Source organism: Drosophila guanche, unplaced genomic scaffold (assembly GCF_900245975.1).
Source record: "Drosophila guanche unplaced genomic scaffold, DGUA_6, whole genome shotgun sequence".
NCBI classification, from domain to species: domain Eukaryota; kingdom Metazoa; phylum Arthropoda; class Insecta; order Diptera; family Drosophilidae; genus Drosophila; species Drosophila guanche.
Window position 1 is genome coordinate 5579181 of NW_022995744.1, and position 18280 is coordinate 5597460.

Here is an 18280-nt window from a genome sequence, read left to right on the forward strand (position 1 = left end):
CATGCATAATATATGCTAATTCATGCGAAAGTAAAGCTGATGGCATAACCATATTAGATTCAATAATTATTGAATTTTCAAAATCATATTTGGGCTTCAACTGCTTTGAACTCTCGTTTTATCGCGTGTTAATGAAGCTGCCCAACATCTGTCCGGCAGTTATTTAAGCCGCGCCAATTAATTAAATTAATTAATATCAATTGGTGCATGCACAAAAGAGTTGTGTAAATAACGTCAACAGCTACATGCACCAATGTTGTTTGAGAATTTTCATGTTTTCCCCTTGCGAAAATCACATATCAATATTTAAATATTTGCACAATTTTGTTTTACAAACAATAAGATTGTCTTTTCGCTAAATTGCAGTGGCAATTATAAAAAAAAATGTGTTCTTTGGGCAGTTGCAAAAAATAAATGTTTGCCCATTGATTGATTGATTGATTGACTGACTGCCAGCCTGATTGAGGGACTGACTGACCAACGCACCAATCACTGAGCACTGAGAGTTTGCAGCTGCAGGAAAGTGTCAAAATAAGCGTGAAATTAATGCAACTGCGTGAATTAAGTACACAAAGCACATGTTTGACCATAAATCAGACATTTAATTAATGCCAGTAATTCATACATTAACTACTATATTAATTTGTTCTTTAAATAATTAACCAAAAATACCCATGCGGAATATGTCCGTGCATGTGATACGAGAGACTTAATTAAATTTTTCCCACTCTCATTTCATAATTTTTCAAGATTTTTGTCTATAGACAAAAGTTTTCAAATACTCCATTTAGGTTTGAGTTAATGAAAGGTAAATGCTCACACCCTTTATGAAAATGTTTTCCCTGTAGCCAATTAGCCCATAACATGTGTATATTCAGCGTATCATTAGTACACATCTCGACGCACTCGTTGCAACAGTTTCGCTTTTTTGGGCCACACAAACATTGCACAATATCGGACGCAGTGGCTCAGATCTGTGGCCCAAACACCTCTGAATGGTCAAAACAGTCGGGGCGTCCGTCGACCATCAGCAGCTAATGAGTGGACAGTCGGTCAGTCAGTCAGTCAGTCCAACGGGCCACAAGCCGATCCGAACTTAACCGAACTGACGTTGCCTGAGTTCTGTAAAAGGCCAGAACAAACAGTACAAAAATGTTGGCCAAGAGCGGGAGACGGCTCTGGTCTTTTGGCTACTTGAAATAGTTGAAGTTGAGTTGAAGTTTTTTCTTTTTTGTGGTGTTCCTTCTTTTTCTTTGGTGTTTCTTTTCATCTTTGTGTGCCGGCGGCCCCAAGGTGCTACACCAAATGAGTTATGAGAAGAATTGAGCTCCACAAAAATGTACAAAGATTGTAGCATTTAAAGTAGAGCAATAATTGAAATAAAAAAAGGTAGCAGCAGCACCGGCTAGATTAATAGAAATATCTGCAATTATTTTGCTGCCGTTGGAGCACTTAAAATTTAACGAAAAAGTTTCAGTTTTTTCTGTGTTTTTCTTCAATTACATCTAACTCCGCTGACCCTGAATTGTCTTTCACTTTTAGCTGACCAAAACGGCAGCTGCGAAAACGGAAAGTTAATCGAGAGCAAAACTTGGATCTCTTCGAAGATTTCTTCTTCATGTACGAAGCAGCCAAGACAAGCCACCAAGATATCCATCCAGCCACCAACGTACGTACGAGTACTCGATTCATTCAATAGGCAATTATGACCGGTTTTCAATTAAACTGAAACTGGAACTCAATTGCATTTCCTCTTTGTAACAAACTTTACGAGTAGATACATTCTGGGGTGTAAAGAAAGAATGAAATCTCTCGCTTGGATCACTTACCGCTTGGGATACGGTATACGGCGATATTTGAAGGCATTTTCCACATCGCGCAGCTTCATTTTGTACGAACGATCGGCGCCCAGAGACATTCAACTCGGAATACACTCGCAAAGGGATAGACACACACGCGTTAGTCAGATCACGGATGATCTTCCAAGATTCTTTCTCTATGGATTATGTTTGTCTGAGAACTTTCGGACAGCACTTCACTTTAGTGGTAAATATATTCAATTTTGGGGCATGCGGCTCCAAGTGTTTGAAGAGCAACGAGAGACACAGACGTCTGGAGCTCACAACGTTCGCGGCTTGACTGAGTGTTCCTTGGGGCACTTGGCCGCCTTTTTGGCCAACTTTGAGTCGACGGCGACGGCGCACGAGCGTCGGCCGCTTAACGCTTACGTTTTTACCGTTCATTGTTGTTATTGTTGGTGTGTGTGTGTGTTGCTTTTACCATTTTCTTTTGCGGCTTGGCTCTCTTGGCCAGATCTTCCGTGAACTCTCTTTTGGGCCGATCTTTCGCTCTTTGGCCAAAGCCGCACCGAATATTATGGGACGTGACTGTGGTCCATTTGTTTGTGGTAACATTTTTATATTACCAGTCTGACATTAATCTAGTTAGACATACACACATATTTATTTAGGTCGTTCATATTGAAACACTTTGTGTCTGTGAGATACATTTATTGTCCGTAGGGAACAGCATTCAGGCAACTGTTCAAATATCCTCCGGTGCGCAATGCATAACCTGTTGAAACAGTTGGCCAACCTCAATATTCTTTTGCCCAAAAAATAACTAAAACTATGAGAACTCCACCACGTTGGCAGCAAGAACATTTCTGGCTGGAAGAGCTGCAGGAACAGGTTTACCTTTGAACTTCAGTGTCCCCCTATTAATAAGCGGTCGAAAAGCTGACCTTCCCGGTTTCGTAATTTCCATCGATTAGTTTTTGGCGCTCGTGCATAAATTATAGGTTCTTCTCGATTCTTTTGGTCTTCTCCATCATTCATTAGCCTGCCTGTTTTATTCTGGATTTTTGTATAATTTTGGCGCAGTGTTAGTTTGGATCTATAGAATCTCTGTTCTCTTAGCCTCCGCACTTGCTGTCCGCAAAGCTCATTGACCCTCATTGGCTTAGAGGCACTTGGTGGCAACAGTGGGCGAAAGAAGTACTCAGACACACTTGGTGTGTGGTGTGATGAAAACTATACTTATGACATTTAACTTCAATGCTAATGAACGAGAGTTCATTAAGAACAAATTATACATCAAATAAAAGTTGAGTCACCTTTTGTACACCATAAACATATACTTCCGCAGCAGACTGTAGCTGACTTGTCCACCAAATGGCGTCTGACGGCTGTGCCCAGACCCACAACTATCTGCCTAGATCCACACTTTTGTTCGGCAACAAAAAAGCTGATTGTTTAGACTATATAATTTTTTGCGATTTTTTCAACAAGCTGAAAATTCGTGTAAATTTCTCGATAACAAAGGCAAAAAACCAAAAAGTGCCAGCGTCAACATAAAACTAAAGAAAAAGTTAAATAACAAAAAATAAAATGAAATGGGAAAAAAAGCCACCGACCGGCAACTGGCTATAATATATGGATGGCAATAATTGAAAGTTTTTGCAAGTAGCACCAAGAAGGAAAGAGAAATGAGTGGAGAAATATATTTACCGAGCAGATGATAAGTCATTTGCATAAACAAGAATTCCAGTGGCCCTGCGCAGCGGATGATTTAGACAAATCATCTGGGGCTTTGTGACCACATGTCCATTGCCTAACCAGATGGAGCTCGAGATGGTGACATGCCCTGCCCCCCCTGATGACAGTTTGGGTTTCGAGGTCCGACAACTGTAACTCACCTTAGGTTTTTGTTTGTGTTCTTCTGGTTGTTGCCTGCTGGTGCCGAGTATGTTTTATGCTTTTTTTTCTGCTGCCAAGTGCTGCTTGTTGTTTTTTTTTTCGTTGCTGAAAGCGGGAATTGTGTGTGGGGAACAAAACTGCCGCTGCGTGTGGCAGTTTTGCTGAGCTGCCAACTCGATTGTAAACAACTTCAATTGGCCCTAGGTGCAAATACGAATACAAATATGCCCATATGTGTGTGTGTGTGCGGGTGCATGTGTGGGGGAGGCTATGCGTGTGTGCATACAACGAGGGTGGTTAGAAAAGTACAGAGATGCAGCTGGAAAGCTATTGTTTATTACTGTAATGATACTTATATGAATATAAAAGTTCCTTCCTTTTCGTTTTAGAGAATCCTTTTCAACCTCTACACCTACTACTTTCTTTGCCCAAACTCTTCTACTTTTGAAAGCAATTCGTGGCAACTCTTTTTACCCGCCTCGTTGACAGGTTACCGGCTTTTCGTCGCTTATCAACGCTGTTTCGACCAGGTCCAGTGGCCAGCAACACAACTAGCGGCAATAAACTGAGTCACAGCACCGAGAGGCCGAATGAGAGGTCAAAAGGTGCACTAGGAGAGTAGCAGTACATATAGTCGTACTCTGAACAGAGCACACAACATGCCGCTTGGTGGCTTATGTTTTATGCGGGCCATGGGAGAAGCCAATTCAACCTCAACCCCCAAATCCGAACCGTAGTAGAACATAGAGCCAACCACCCATGCCCGAAGGCGTTCAGCATCCAGCATAGGAGTCGCATTGAAGCGGCTTTGGCTTTAACACCATTTTGTTCGATGTGCAGGATGTCGAGGTTACGGGATGTCCACTTGCCCCGGATGCGGGCAATCAAAATCTGTGGCCTACTTGGCTGCCAGCTATTTGTGGAACGATTTGAGTTTGCCGTAGTTTTGGCTTACGGGTTTCCCCCCAAGCGTCACACGGAACCGTGGACCGGCACGGTCCGTAACATGGCGCAGCCCCGCTCTACAATTTCGAGCCATAAATAAAGTCAGTTTGTGTATTTTTTAAATTTTTGGTTTTGTTTAAAGTTCTTTTTTGTTTTAATTGTCATGGTTTTTAAATACTCGTTTCATCTATTTGATTCAGTGCGTCATTATTTTAGGGTTTTCCTTTTCATATACGTATAATATTCTCTATATAAATGTTTGGTTTAGTTTTATTTTTTATCATACAAGTGAAACTTACTTTACTCCATAAATCGAAATGCAAACTGAGGAAAATATATGACCAAAAAAAACCGAAAAATAGTAGAAATGAAATTTCGAGAGAGTTCTCTGCTCTTCCCTTTCCCGTTTGTGTTTTTCTTTATCTATTTGTGTAGTTTTTTGTTTTCTTTTTGTTTTTTAATTAAATATGCGTAGTGTGTACGCGTTTCGACTATTTACACAGCTGTCTGTATTTTTATTATTATTTACCATCTCACACACTTTTCCTTTTTGTTTTCCTCCGCCATCATTCTCTCTCTGCAATCGTATTTTTTCCACTTTATTTTCGAACATTTCAAATAAATTACATGTTGTGAGTGTTTTATGCGCTGTCATATTTTTTATCTTCGAATTCTTCACTTTAAACACAGTTGGCACAGAAATTTCCATAGTTTGGTTTGATTGAGAGAAGGAACTGAACCCCGAACTGATGTTTGAGATGATGTGTATGACGACAATGGTGGCCAAGGAAATAGTAACAGCTTGGGCGCTGCTCTTAAAGCTACATATTAATTTTTGTTGACAATTTATCATGCCATTTTATGTATGCATATACTCATATATGTATATAGTATATTTCATTATTATTTTGTCTCTTATAGTACAAATGTATGTGTAAAATATCCTCCTATATGTATGTTAGGTTGTGGGTGTGTTGGGCAAATAATAACTCTTTATTTTTTGTCATAAAATCGTAAAAAGTGCGCATCGTTCTGTCTGTTCTTCCTTTTTTATTTTTATTATTCATTCCTTTTTTCGGCTATAAATATTTAGGTTATTTGCTATCAAAAAATGCAACTGAAAATATTTGATTTAATTCGTGTATATATTGACTCTTTTTCCGTTTTTTAATGCCGACTAAATTATATATATGTATATGTATTATGGAAGTTGCAATTTTAATGGATTCTGTCTGCATATGGCAGGGGCTGGTTCATTTTAAAATTCTCATCGCAGACCACCAGAAGGTATTAATATTATTTAGCTTTTGTTTTCTTGCATTTACCTAGTTTTAGTGTCTATAAAATAAAGTACTTTTGTCTTCTTTTTATGCTTTTCCTTTTTTATTTTTTATTTTGGTATTTGCTTAATCCTATCAACTGCCAAAAGTTTGATTGTTTAAATGGGTTATGGGCCATGGCATGACTTAAATGCTAGGGCTTGCATTCTCTTTTTTTTGTTTGCTATAATTTACTTTATTTTATTCTATTTTTTGTTGTTAAGTTAGGAATATGATTTATTGCAGCTACAAACATTTTGGAATTTAAAAATGAGAACTTGATCCTGAAAAATAATCGCCTGTTAAATATATTTACATAAATATGCGAATTGGTTTTTGCATTTTCTTATAGAATATTCTGGCAGTTCTCTTGATTAAGTTGAAGAAGTGAACATTTTCTCTGATTTTATCGAGCTCTACTTTAATCGTTATAAACAATTTTATTTCTCATACGATTGTATATTGTATGTTTAATAAACCACTAAGTGATGTTCTCTGCATTATTTGTGTGTGAGAGTGTGCTGTGCTTTACGATAAAAAACCCAAAAGTTCTGACTTCTACATATACATACATTGTATAGTACTAGCTAATACCCTATACATGTATTTCAAATCGAATCATGACCATGTAGTACCATGTAAATGCTGCGATTTGGTTGTGTGTTTAAACATAGTTCAGTATGTGCATGCCTTGGATCACAACACTGTCGAGACTTCCCCCACCTACTATCCAATATTTCTGCTCCAAATGCTGTTAGCTCTTTTATGCTAGTTTTTCCTTAGAAGTTATTTGCCAGAGCGGCCCTAAAGAGTACATGCCTAGGGATCTGCTCTTTGAGTTGCTCTTTTCTATACAATTTCATTGTAGTTTTCTGATCTTCTTGCATTTACTTAGTTCCTTAATGTATTTGCTTACTTAACTTCCGTTGAATGGGTGTGCTATGTGCTATATGGTAAATACCTAGGCCAAAGGCTTCATCTACTATCCGCCCTCGATTTATTTGCTGTCTATCCGAACTAACTTTATTAAAGGTACCTAATTTACAATAGTTTTTTTTCTTGCTTTTTGGTGTTGTTGATGCGTCTACATAGTCTTAAAAAATGAAAGATAACTCAAATGAACAGATAATATGCGAAGGCAAGAAGCTGCTTTTTATAATATTGAAGAAATTATGAGAATAGTTCCATACACCTCATGAAAAAGTCTCTTAAATTCTTTCCTCGTATTCGAAATTGTTTTAAAGAAAATACACTTTGCTTTCCCCATAGATTTGAATATCACTGTCCCTAATTTTTACAAAAATCCACAGAAATCTTTCCATGACTGCTATCCCGAACTAAATAAAAAATACCCAAAATATATACAGACGTGTAGAACAAAAAACAAAACAGTTAGAATAACACAAAATCTATACAAACAGAAGATCGATCGGCTGATCGACTGTCCCTATGACTATGCACCATTCACACTCGCACTCGTTTCTACTCGATTGGTTACTCTTCCAGAAGCGTTTAGAAAATTGTATCGACTTACAATTTAGATTTATATTGTGTTGACGCTTCCCCATTTCATTCACATACCTTCATCGTCATTTTCAATAGCTTTAAAATCTCCAGGCCAGACCCTGAACTGTGTCGAGGGGAGAACCCTGCTGATCGCTACGTCAGGCCATTTCCATCTCCATTCCCAGCTCTAGGTGCTCATCGTAGGGCAGGCCACAGCCGGCGGCAACATATCACACGGTGGTCTCCCGATCCACATGTATGTACTCGACCGGCTGGTGCCCGTGTCAGGAGGCCGGATCGATGAACAGCGCCTCCTTCTTGAAGTCCTTCTTCAAAGTGCCGATGCTTGCGGCGGATACATTCCCATTGCTGGCGCCATTCATGAAGCCAATGCCCCCGCCCACGCCTCCAACGCCCCCCACACCACCACCCTTCTGCACCACGCTCTTTTTCCGTTTTCGCATCAGTCCGAACATGCAGAAGATTAGGCATGCGGTCAAAGCGGCAGCGATGCATCCCAGAGCGGCAAAGACGCCGCCAGGCAACTCCAGCAGCTTGCGGGCTGTGCCGCATTCCTCCTCCGATTCATCGAAGCCGCTGGGGCAGTTGTGATGACCTGTAAGCACGGACAGAGAGGGAGAGAGTTGCAGTCTGAAACCGAAGTTGATTGAAAAACAGAAAGTGTATGGGGAACGGGAATGGCAAGGGGATTGGGGACTGGGAGCGTCAAGAGGTGTCTTCTCTAAGGTTACAAATTGAATGCAGTGTCACTTGAGTGGCCCGTCGGGGCCAAAAGCTTGTTTAATGCCCTGGCTTTTGCGGTTAACCAGCTCCAGCTGCAGTCCCGCCTGGCTGCCCATAAATAATTGAAGCTAAAAGCCAAAGTCCAGGCCAGCCTGTGCTTTTTTATGTCCCCCAATCCCCAACCCCAAATGCGGGATCTATGTGTGGGTATATGCGGATTGGTATGTGTTATATTTGGTAAAAAAATCCACTTGATTATTGTTGAAATATTCACTTAGAAGAGGGTTCCGAGAGGCTCGATAGTTTTTTCGCTCCTTAAAATAGTTCTTCAATTGTTTTTCTTTACCAAACTCTTTAAAGGGTATTTGTACAGCCGCTAAATGGTATCTGTCGCACTTTTGTCTCTCATTTTTTTTCTCTCCTACTTTTCATCTCTCAAGTGCAGCACAAATAAGTTTGGCACAGCTGTTGCGGCTATTTGGGTTGCTGCGGGGCTGGACTCGACTCGGCTGGGATGGACTTTACTGGACTGAACTGAACTGAACGCGGGGACAAACTTTTTGCGCAAGACATTTTGGGGTTTGGTCTTAGTGCTGCGGGTTTGTCCAACAACCAGAAGACCAACCAGACGACCGACCGACCGACCGACCAACGAACCAACTAACAACCAGCAGCAACACGGACTGGGAGTAGCCCAACGGACGAGACGCAGCTGCGGACAGCGGGATGGGTGGTGCAGTTGTTGAGAAACTTTGCCTGATTACAAAAACGTGGACAGCTTGCAATGAAATTAACAGACAGGACATGGCCACAAGTGAAATTTTGTGCTGCCTAGTGCAAGGCGCAGGCAACAGGAGAAATGCGCATGTCAAATGGAGAGAAACGAGAAACGAGAAACGAGAAACGAATGCCGAGCGCCAAATCACGTACAAATAATGCAAAACTTCAGGCAACGCGCTTGGGTACAAGAGTTTGTTGGTATAGATGAATATATTCTCTGTGAAAACGTTTCACTAAGGATAGAGCAAGCCTCGCGTTTCACTTACAGAGTCAAAGAGTTGGGGGAAAGGGCAACTATATCTGCCGCAAGTTGCAATGTGTACTTACCATCACACCACAGGCTGGCTGCTATGCATGCATCAATTTCAGGACATTTGTATTCGCAATCTGACTCCTTGGGATAGAAACCAAACTCGTTCAGAGTTTCGTTGGCCGTGGCACCGGTTGCAGTGCCTCCAGCGCCGGCAGCACCACCACCAGCCCCGGCTACACCAGCACTGCCTGTGCCGACAACTCCGCCGGAGCCGGAACTATGACCAGAGGGTTGGGAGCCCGAGCCGGAGCTCAGGCCCGTGGTCACGCTTGCGTTCACATGCAGGTCCAACTGCTGCAGCAGCGCATTCTTGGTGCGATGTATCTCCAGCCATGTGAAGGCTATATCGCCGGGTTCCTTGAGTATGGGCTCCAGCACCAGACTGATGGGCCTGCACGGTGGAAGAGACAGGAAATAGGATTGTGAGAGAGTGGAAAAAACATTCAGCTAAGTTGTAAACATTTTGGCAAGAGCTTCCTCCTCCTTCCATCAGCCTCCCCATCCCTGTCATGCAGCCACGAATGCCATGCTCTACATAACTTTCGTGGCAAGTTTCTGGCCGTGGAATAGCGGACCTGCCCGGGGATAGCTACTCCCTTTGCTTCTTCTGGATATCTTCTCCAGCCTCAGTTGCTCAAGTGCATCTAATTACGCACAACTTTCCAGTTGCCATAGACAAAATATATCTCTTTCAGTTTCAGCCTCAAGTCGGTTGGGGAGGCATTAAGCTTCTTAGCCATCAAAGTTGCTGCGATTTCAGCGCAAAGACGGAGGCAAATTGGATGCATTGAGTGGAATCGAAATGGAATTAGGGATACTTCAGGCAGTATGTTACAAGCATCCCCATCAGCTATTCCTCTCTAGAAATTATTCCTCATGCACCTGAAGCTTCACTTGAATCCACTCTTGTCAGTTTGTCTATTTTAATTCGCAGTCGAGTTGAAAAGCTCACAATTAATTATCTAAAATGGCTCGACACGCTCATTAGCCAGGCCCGGATATCCAGTGCAATGTCCAATTACCCTTTGGGGTCCCATAAAAATATGTTTTCACATGTCCCGACCACAATGCAACATTCCTCTGCATGTCTCCTTTTTTTCTGCTCTGTTCATTCGTGCTCCTCTGTCTCTCTTCTTTTTTTATGGTCTGTGGCGACAAAATTGAGCAAAATGCAAACATGGGCAAAAGGGGACAAAAAATGTTGACCATAAAATTTAATGGGTTGGGTACACGTTAAAAAAGAAGACACACTGACCGTTGCCGAGTCACACACAGTGGACCACTGAGCACACACCGTAGAGGCCTCGGCTGGGACCGGCTCGGAGCGGTTCAACGGTTCATTTCGGTGGCACGCACCTTGAACATAAATTGCCGGTGCACAAACAGAGCAAGGAGTGGTGTACCTGTACCACAGCCACCCATACCAGCCCAACGGAACCCATCTTCCATCTGTCTTCGCTTCATGTGTGCGTGTGTGTGCATGTCTGACGGCCATGTTTGTTTGCCTGGACTTCGTCTCGTTTGGTTTCTTTTTTGTATCTCTCTCATGGCATATTTCTTTGCGCTCAATTTCCTGTATTTTGTTGCCGTCGTAGCCATTTCCTGTTATTGCATTTTAAAGCAGGACTGTTTGAGAGGGCGAGGATGGGGAGTGTGCACAGTGGGGAGCAGTGCAAAAGTTGTTGAAATATTAGCAACTATTCAATTGCAATTAGTTTTGTGCAAAAAATGCCAGCAAATACTCAGAGACTAAGAGGCTTTCTGTGTCGAGTACACGAGAGGCTCTGCTCCTGCTCGAGCAAGCCCGAACTCATGCGAGGAATGCATTTGATAATGGATTGGGTCTCCGAGCCATTAGGCTTGCATGTTTTCTTAGTTTTTCTTTCTATTTCTTTTTTTTTGCAGCTTTGACAGAGGAGAACGAGTACGGCATGGTATGGCAGTTTGAGTGGGTAAAATGGGAACATACTCCCATAAAAACGTATCCGCTTAGCTACAAAAATATGAAGAGGAATTTCTGTGCAATTGTCGCCAAGAGCTTGTCATCTATTTCCCCACTTACTTGTTCATGAACAACGGCTGTCCATTGGTCCAGTCCTCGGAGAAAATGTGCAGCGACATGGGCCTAGGTCCACTCTGGGCGGGGCACACCACTCGCATGGGCTTGAGCGGTCTGCCCGAGTAGATCATCAAACGGTTTTTGGTGTGACAGCGCATGGCATCCTCTGAGGTGGGATCCACGGGCAGATAGGCGCCCCAGGTCTGCACAAAGAGCGAACGTTCGGCGGACTGGGCCTCGATGTACCAGGCCAGGCCCTCGCAGCTGGCATCTTGAGTCTTCAGGGGATACTTGAGATCATCCTCTCCACCGGCGCCCTTCAACTTCAATTGCTTGCGACAGTCTGGCTGCCGCTTGAACTCGTACGAGGCGGAGAAGAAGACATCGGCAAAGTCCTCGGAGATGTTCAATCGAGTCACTGTGAAGCTGAGCTCCATAATCCGCGAGTGGGAGACGAACGTCAGCGGTGCGTTGCTGTACAGGGAACTGGAATTGTCGCAGAAGCAGCCCAGCTGGATTTTCACATCTCGAAAGGGCACATCAAAGAGGCGCAGCTCCGTGATGCGTCCCTCTGGGTCCAATTGATTGCATCGCGGCCTGCCCGTATGCAGATCCGAGTCAGTGGTGCAGGACGTGCCCTCGCCAAAGGAGACATTGTGCAGCACCAGCTTTACCCGCTCCGACGGACCGGCCTCGAAGCGGTACAGACAGGTGATGTTCTTGGCTCCGCCTCGGCCGTAAAGGAAGACATTCCTCGGCACCTGGATGTTGCCTTTGCGCTTGCGAAAGATTCTCGAGCACAGGGGCGGCACTGGATCCTCGCCACGCCTGCCGGGCCAGGTGTCACCACCCTGTTCCGTGTCCACAAACTCGTAGTTCAAAGCGAATTGTGCCGGGAACAAGGCTGTTCCCGTATGCGTATGGAACTCCAGTTTCTGCAAAAAGAGAAAGACAAAAAGAGACAGTTGAGCAGAATTCCACGAGGGGAGGCTTCAATTTGTCATCAAAACATTTGCAGTTCATATTTGTCAACGGCAACGAGCGAGAATCCACGCGGCGCCGTCAAAAAGGCTAAGCAGGCTTATTGCGGTTGCCTGTTTGTCCGTGCATGCCATCACACACTCACACACACCACTACAATCCCTCTACAACACACTCTGCAGTGCCTCCCCTCTGTATTTGGCTTTGTGTGCTCTTGTGCTTTGGCGAATTTGAATTTGGCGCCTGCCCCGGAGGCTTCACATCGCCTCCGCTCGCCACGCCTCGCCTCGCTTCTTCGTTATTTGCGCACGTCTGGCGGTGCAGTCGAGTGTTTAATTTGATTAATTTTGTCAAGTTTAAAGCAAATACGAAATGCTCTGCATACTGCCAAAAAATCCCTAGCTGCTTCTGCTGCTCCTGCTGCCATGTTGTGCTCTGCTGCTGCTGCTGCTGCTGTTGCTGTGAGAGCCCTTGGGCGTGCCAAATTGGGCACTCGGCACTCGACCGGGCCAGGTGCAGTCACACAAAGTTCTGTTTCTTTTTTTTTCCCCGAGGGGGCAGCACAAAATAACAAACAGCAGTAGCTGACAAATTAGAAAAGTCTTTGGCTTGTTTTTCTATAGACTCGAAGAATATTTTTCCAAGTCACGTGGGGGTATGGCAGCATTTTCCACAAAAGGAAAGTATATATATTTTCGATTAAAATGAAGAGCTGTGTAGCCAGCTATGTACTGCATTTCCTTTTGTTTGTTATTTATCAAAATAACTTATATTCCAGTCCCTCGAGTTAGAGTTATCGGAAGGCAAGAGTCACGTTTGCGGTTGCAAAAATACACCGAAAAAACTTTACAGAATTTTGATGGCTGGTAACATCTAGTTCGAAGTTCTGAGTTCTTAAATCTCCATCTCCCAAAAGTATGCCACATTGCTCCTTGAAGCCACAATATAGTCTCGTAAATCATTGCCTACTTTTTGGTGGCACAACTAATGCTAAAACTTACCAAATCTCTGCCCGTGCTCACGTAGCTCTCCAGCGGACTGCATGGTCGCAGCTTGTTGCCGCCCATCAGGGCGCTGCTGCCGCTCACGCCGCTCCCAATGGCCGTGTGATCGCACAGCTTGGGCGTCTCGTAGTCGAAGATCTCCAGCATGAGGCGTCGCTTGCCCTTGGTGCTCATCAGCGCCACTGCGCTGTTCCGCTCCGAGCTGAGAACAGCGGCAGCAGAGGCGCCCGCGCTGCCATCTTTGACGGAGGACTTGCCTCCGGAAATGTAATTGAGGCTCTCCTTGACGCCGGTCAGCTGCTTGCCTGAGCCACCCGGACCACCAGCAGCAGCTGCACCACCGGCACCGCCCTGATAGCCACTGTACTTGTTCTCCTGATTGAACACACTCGACTGTGTGGGTCCGTAGATGTACGTGTCCACGGGGTTCCAGGCATTGTCGATATTGACGCGCAGATTTCGATTCAGCTTCGGATTACTGGCACTATAGTAGTAGCTGCCGTAGTTGCTTTGATTGAGGAGCGTTGGTTTGCCACCGTCCGCTGAGGAGGCCACTGGCGGTGGTGGTGGCGGCTGTCCGGTGGTTGAACTTGTTGATTTCATGGGCACATATGTGCCATAGCTGTCCCACATCCTCAGGCGGGTTATCCAAGGCGGCAGATCGCTCTGGGGGACATGAAAGAAAATTGGTAGAAAGGACGAAAGCGAATGGAACACATGTTATTGTTTAATTCTCTTGTTGACATTATTGTTTTGAGCTCGTGTTTGCCCCTCTGCTATGCTGCCCCCACTCTCAGAGCTTTTCACGCGTTTTTCATGCTCTTTCTCATTGCTTGTTTTTGTTTCTTCTTTGTTAGTTCTGTAGCTGCTGCTGTTGCGCTGCTTTTCCACTCTCCAGTTTGTCACATGTCATATTCAAACAGTTCCAAGTGTGAGTTATTTGTCGTTTGTCACTGTCCCTGTCCCTGTTCCCCCTCGCACTCACTGTGGACCCCATATCTCTCACACTCTCTGTGTACCACTCCTAGAACCCCTCTGGTAGTTGTGTTCTCCAGATTCTTTATAGCCTTCCTGCTGCTGCTGTTGCTGCTGTTGTTTGCAGGCATTAAATATTTTCACTAGACGCCTCCTTGGCTGCTGACAAGGTTTATGTTTTCCCCCGCTGTTCCGCTCGCTCTGCCGCATTGCCACATTCCGACATTCCATTCCGCCTAGACCAGGCCCTGATTATTGTTGACTGTGTTAATAATGAAAAAGACAGTTGCAAACAGCTGTGGCTTGACTTGACTGCCGTACCAGACTCCCGGGCACAGCGGCACCTCCCACAGCCCACTCTTTGCCTGCAACTTGGACCAGAAACTAACTAACTGACAGCCTTTTAAGTTGTTTGGCGAAATGATCTTGTGATTAAAGTGTGTTGCTTTTTTCCTGTATACTTTAGCCTTGTTAAAAGCTTAAATGGTTATATAACTTTAATCCGGTTGGGTATCCTCTGTTGATCTCGAAATATTTTGCATTTCTCACATTCAGCATCACTTTCAGCATCAAACTTTAATAAACAAACTCCGCACATGCATGCAGGAACCACACTAATAAATTCCACACATACCTGTGGGTACATGTGTATATGTAGCTGCATGCCACACACATGCCGCACCTTGTTTACTTTACCACATTCTTCTTTCCACACCTTTGGAAACTTTTCACCTGTCATCTAATCAGATAAATTGCCAACAGCTTTCCATGCTCTCAAGGTCGTTCGCTGTCTAGACGTACATATGTATGCACATACATATATACCAGTTCGAGTATATTCGAAATTAAACTCAGACATCTCATGGTAGTCCAGCATATCTTGCACCCGAAAACGCTTTGGGAATTCCTGTGCCAATTAATACGATAACCCCCGCATTGAAATAAATCCGTAAGAGGGTCATCGTGGGTGGGAAGTAGAAGGAGAGATGAGACATCCACCCACACAATTGTTTGTTCCGCTTTATTTGCTCTGTAGCCCATCCCCCTCCCGGATGCTCACTGTTCGTGTCAATTGCAGTCGTCTCACCTACACTTTAAATTGCGAAAAATGAAAAGCTGCCAGCAGCACACAAATAAACGAAAAAACAAAAAGAATGGCAACGGGGGTGGGGAAATGTGGGGTGGGGGAGAGCACAGAAAAACAACTTTACAGTAACACTTACTATCCCTATCACTCCCCAAACAGAACAGCTCACTCTTTCTCTGAAACTTTCTCCATGCTCTCTCTCCCTGGCTGCCTCTTTAACGTCTACAAACGTGGGAGTACAATAAAAAGTGACAGAACAAAAATATGTGTAAAATAAAACACAAAACGGGCGAACCAGAGGGGCCCTGAAAGGGGGAATGCTGGGGGGTGGCATAGCAGCAGCGGGTGGAGTCACTGAGTGGAGGAGTCACTAAAAGCACGGAGAGTGGGGCCTGTAGAGCTGCAAAAACAGTTCATGAATTTTGTAACAGCAACCAAAAGTGACAAAAACAACAACCAGCATCAGGTACGAAACATGGCTGGGTAGAACGTAAGGCCAGGAGGCAGGAGGGGAACAGGCAGAGTGCTGAAGTCCGTGGTACGTGGGCGATGTATGACATTGCGATGGGAGCAGTAGGCGGAGTGGGGTGACGCGGGTGCGACATATACCAGTATCGAGGGCAACAAACAAACTCACAAACAAGTGAATGCGAATTCTCGAACAAAGCTACAAAAAAATAATAATAATGAAGGGTATTTTTATATACCCTTGAAGATCCATTGGGCGCAACCTTATAGTAGTACATTCTGGTGGAATTTGGAATATTACCATGTGAAGTTGCTGCCACAAAATAGCTTAAGAATTGAGGTCTTACTACCCATAACACTTCGATTCTGTTTGTTTCTCTTTCTCTGCACCACAAACATCTAGTGGTAATCGTAATACCCTCTAAAAGGGTATCAAAAGTACAGGAAAAACACACACAAACGCACAACAAATACCGGAGCAGAGCAAACTTTTTAAATTAAGAAGAAAAGTTAAAACTCGCAAACAAAAAACAATAAGGGAGAGAGCGGAGAGGAGCGAACCGTTGCGTTGGCGGAAGCAAAATGATTGCTGTGTGGTGGATCCACAGAAATGTTGGGGGGGGGGGGGGGGGGGGGGAAATACTTATAATGCGACGACATTTATGAGACCACGCAAAGCGTTGACATGTTGTTCCGGCTCCCACTCACACTTCCCTCCGATTCGCGGTTTTTGATCTCCACCCGAGTTTGACTAGAGTTTGGAATCTGTTCAAGTGGGAATTACAGAGGGAAACAAGAAAAATCCCACACTAGCACACTGTTTAGAAGGTGCAGAGCTTGACGAGAATTCGGACATGGAGAGCTATCTACTAAGTTGGTCATTTAAATGCGCAGAGAAACTTTTGGTGCTACATTTTTGAGACTTTTCAATAGGAAAAAAGAATAAATACTCATAAGAATTATTTCGCAGGATTCGCAGGGAAGGAATAGAAAGTTCAGAACATATGATTCAGTTTACTGCGCTCAGAAGTCTTGAAATTGTAATGCTTTAAAGAAGATATCAACATATGCGGATAGTAAATCGATGCTTAAGGTAACTTAGGAGGTTCTAATAATATTTTTAAGTGGCCAAACTGTTGGATGTTGAGTTGTATTTCTTATGTGTTTTTTGGTATATTCTTCTATGCCCAGAAAACCACTTGAACTAAATACCAGAAAAACTGTTTGCTACGCCTGAAAATAAATTACAGTCCCATCTAAGTGCAGTCTCCAACTTAAATAAACTTTCTCCTGACGGCATAGCCTAAATGACCATTCAGGGCAGAGTTATCTGGGGGCCTGGGGACGCAGCCTTTGCAGAACTCACTGACCCGTCATTACGCGCTATCGCAACCCGCCCGTCCGTGCCAACTCAACTTTCTACCTTGACACAATTCACAGAACGTTAGGCAGGCGACAACGAATGGCGAACAACGGAACATTTAAAATGCACACGCCATGATGAGAACGATGATGAAACAGGGACAACGACAGATACATAGCTTAGAGAGGGAGACAGAGAGCAAGAAAGAGAGAGAGAGAGAGAGAGAGAGACACAAAGCAAGTGAGCGCGAACATCGTTGTTGTTCGTGTCCGTGTCGCATTTTGGCGCAGTTTCTTTGGCCTGCAGGGCAAGACTTGAGAGTGGAGAATGGCAAATGTCTTGTTAGAAGGCGGCCAGCTGCAGCTCCCTATGTGATAGAGTTGCTTAAGCTTTCACTTAATTATAAATTTAATGCAGAGATTTTGTATGGCTGCATTTTTAATTGGCCAGCAGAGACAAAGTGTCGACCGACTGGCACTAATGGCACATACATACATACATACATACATACACAATAGGAGTAAGGGCTGGGAGTACCAATGAAAAGACAATGGAGGAGACGCCGCTGGCGTAGACGCAATCCATTTAAGAGACAATGCATGCAGCAAACTGTGGCTCCACCCACCCTGCCCTGACACCCTTCTGGGCATCAATTTTATGCATTTATGTAAACGGTTAACTATAACCCCACACCCAAGCGCCAACCCCCCAGGCAACCCACTGCCAACACTGTCGACTTACCCGTCCCAGCGTATTGTTGTCATGTATCGCCTGCTGCAGTATCTGCAGATTGTAGCTGGTGAACGATAACCAAATCAGGTCACCAGGATATCCGTGAAAGTGGTACGTGCACGTTGTGTTCGGCGGAAGCGTGTGACGCGGACTCACAATGCGTCCCATGCGGCCGCGACGCGAGAATAGCACATCATCTGCCGAGTAAAATATGGAAAAATATAGTGAGAACGGGTGAACGAGAGAGGAATGGGTGATGGGAGATGCGAGATGGGAGAGACAAGAGATTATAATATGCACAGATAC

The 18280-nt window shown here is 44.2% G+C and overlaps 2 protein-coding genes across 9 annotated transcripts in view; both read right to left on the minus strand.

The window, feature by feature from the left end:
- LOC117579631 (heparan sulfate 2-O-sulfotransferase pipe-like) overlaps nt 1-2187 on the minus strand; it is a 36228-nt gene extending 34041 nt beyond the window's left edge. Inside the window, exon 1 of one of the 8 annotated variants that reach the window (XM_034265602.1) lies at nt 1830-2166. In XM_034265602.1, coding sequence (XP_034121493.1) covers nt 1830-1918 — 89 coding nt within the window. In that variant the 5' untranslated portion in view covers nt 1919-2166. Of the gene's footprint in view, nt 1-1829 lie in introns of all 8 variants that reach the window. The other 7 variants (XM_034265598.1, XM_034265601.1, XM_034265606.1 and 4 more) reach the window with 7 other exon arrangements.
- A 2893-nt stretch (nt 2188-5080) lies between these two features.
- LOC117579629 overlaps nt 5081-18280 on the minus strand; it is a 57360-nt gene continuing 44160 nt past the window's right edge. The window contains exons 10-14 of the mRNA XM_034265595.1: nt 17984-18171; nt 13347-14015; nt 11368-12299; nt 9320-9696; nt 5081-8084 (exon numbers count right to left, since the gene is read on the minus strand). Coding sequence (XP_034121486.1) covers nt 7753-8084; nt 9320-9696; nt 11368-12299; nt 13347-14015; nt 17984-18171 — 2498 coding nt within the window. The 3' untranslated portion in view covers nt 5081-7752. The remainder of the gene's footprint in view (nt 8085-9319; nt 9697-11367; nt 12300-13346; nt 14016-17983; nt 18172-18280) is intronic.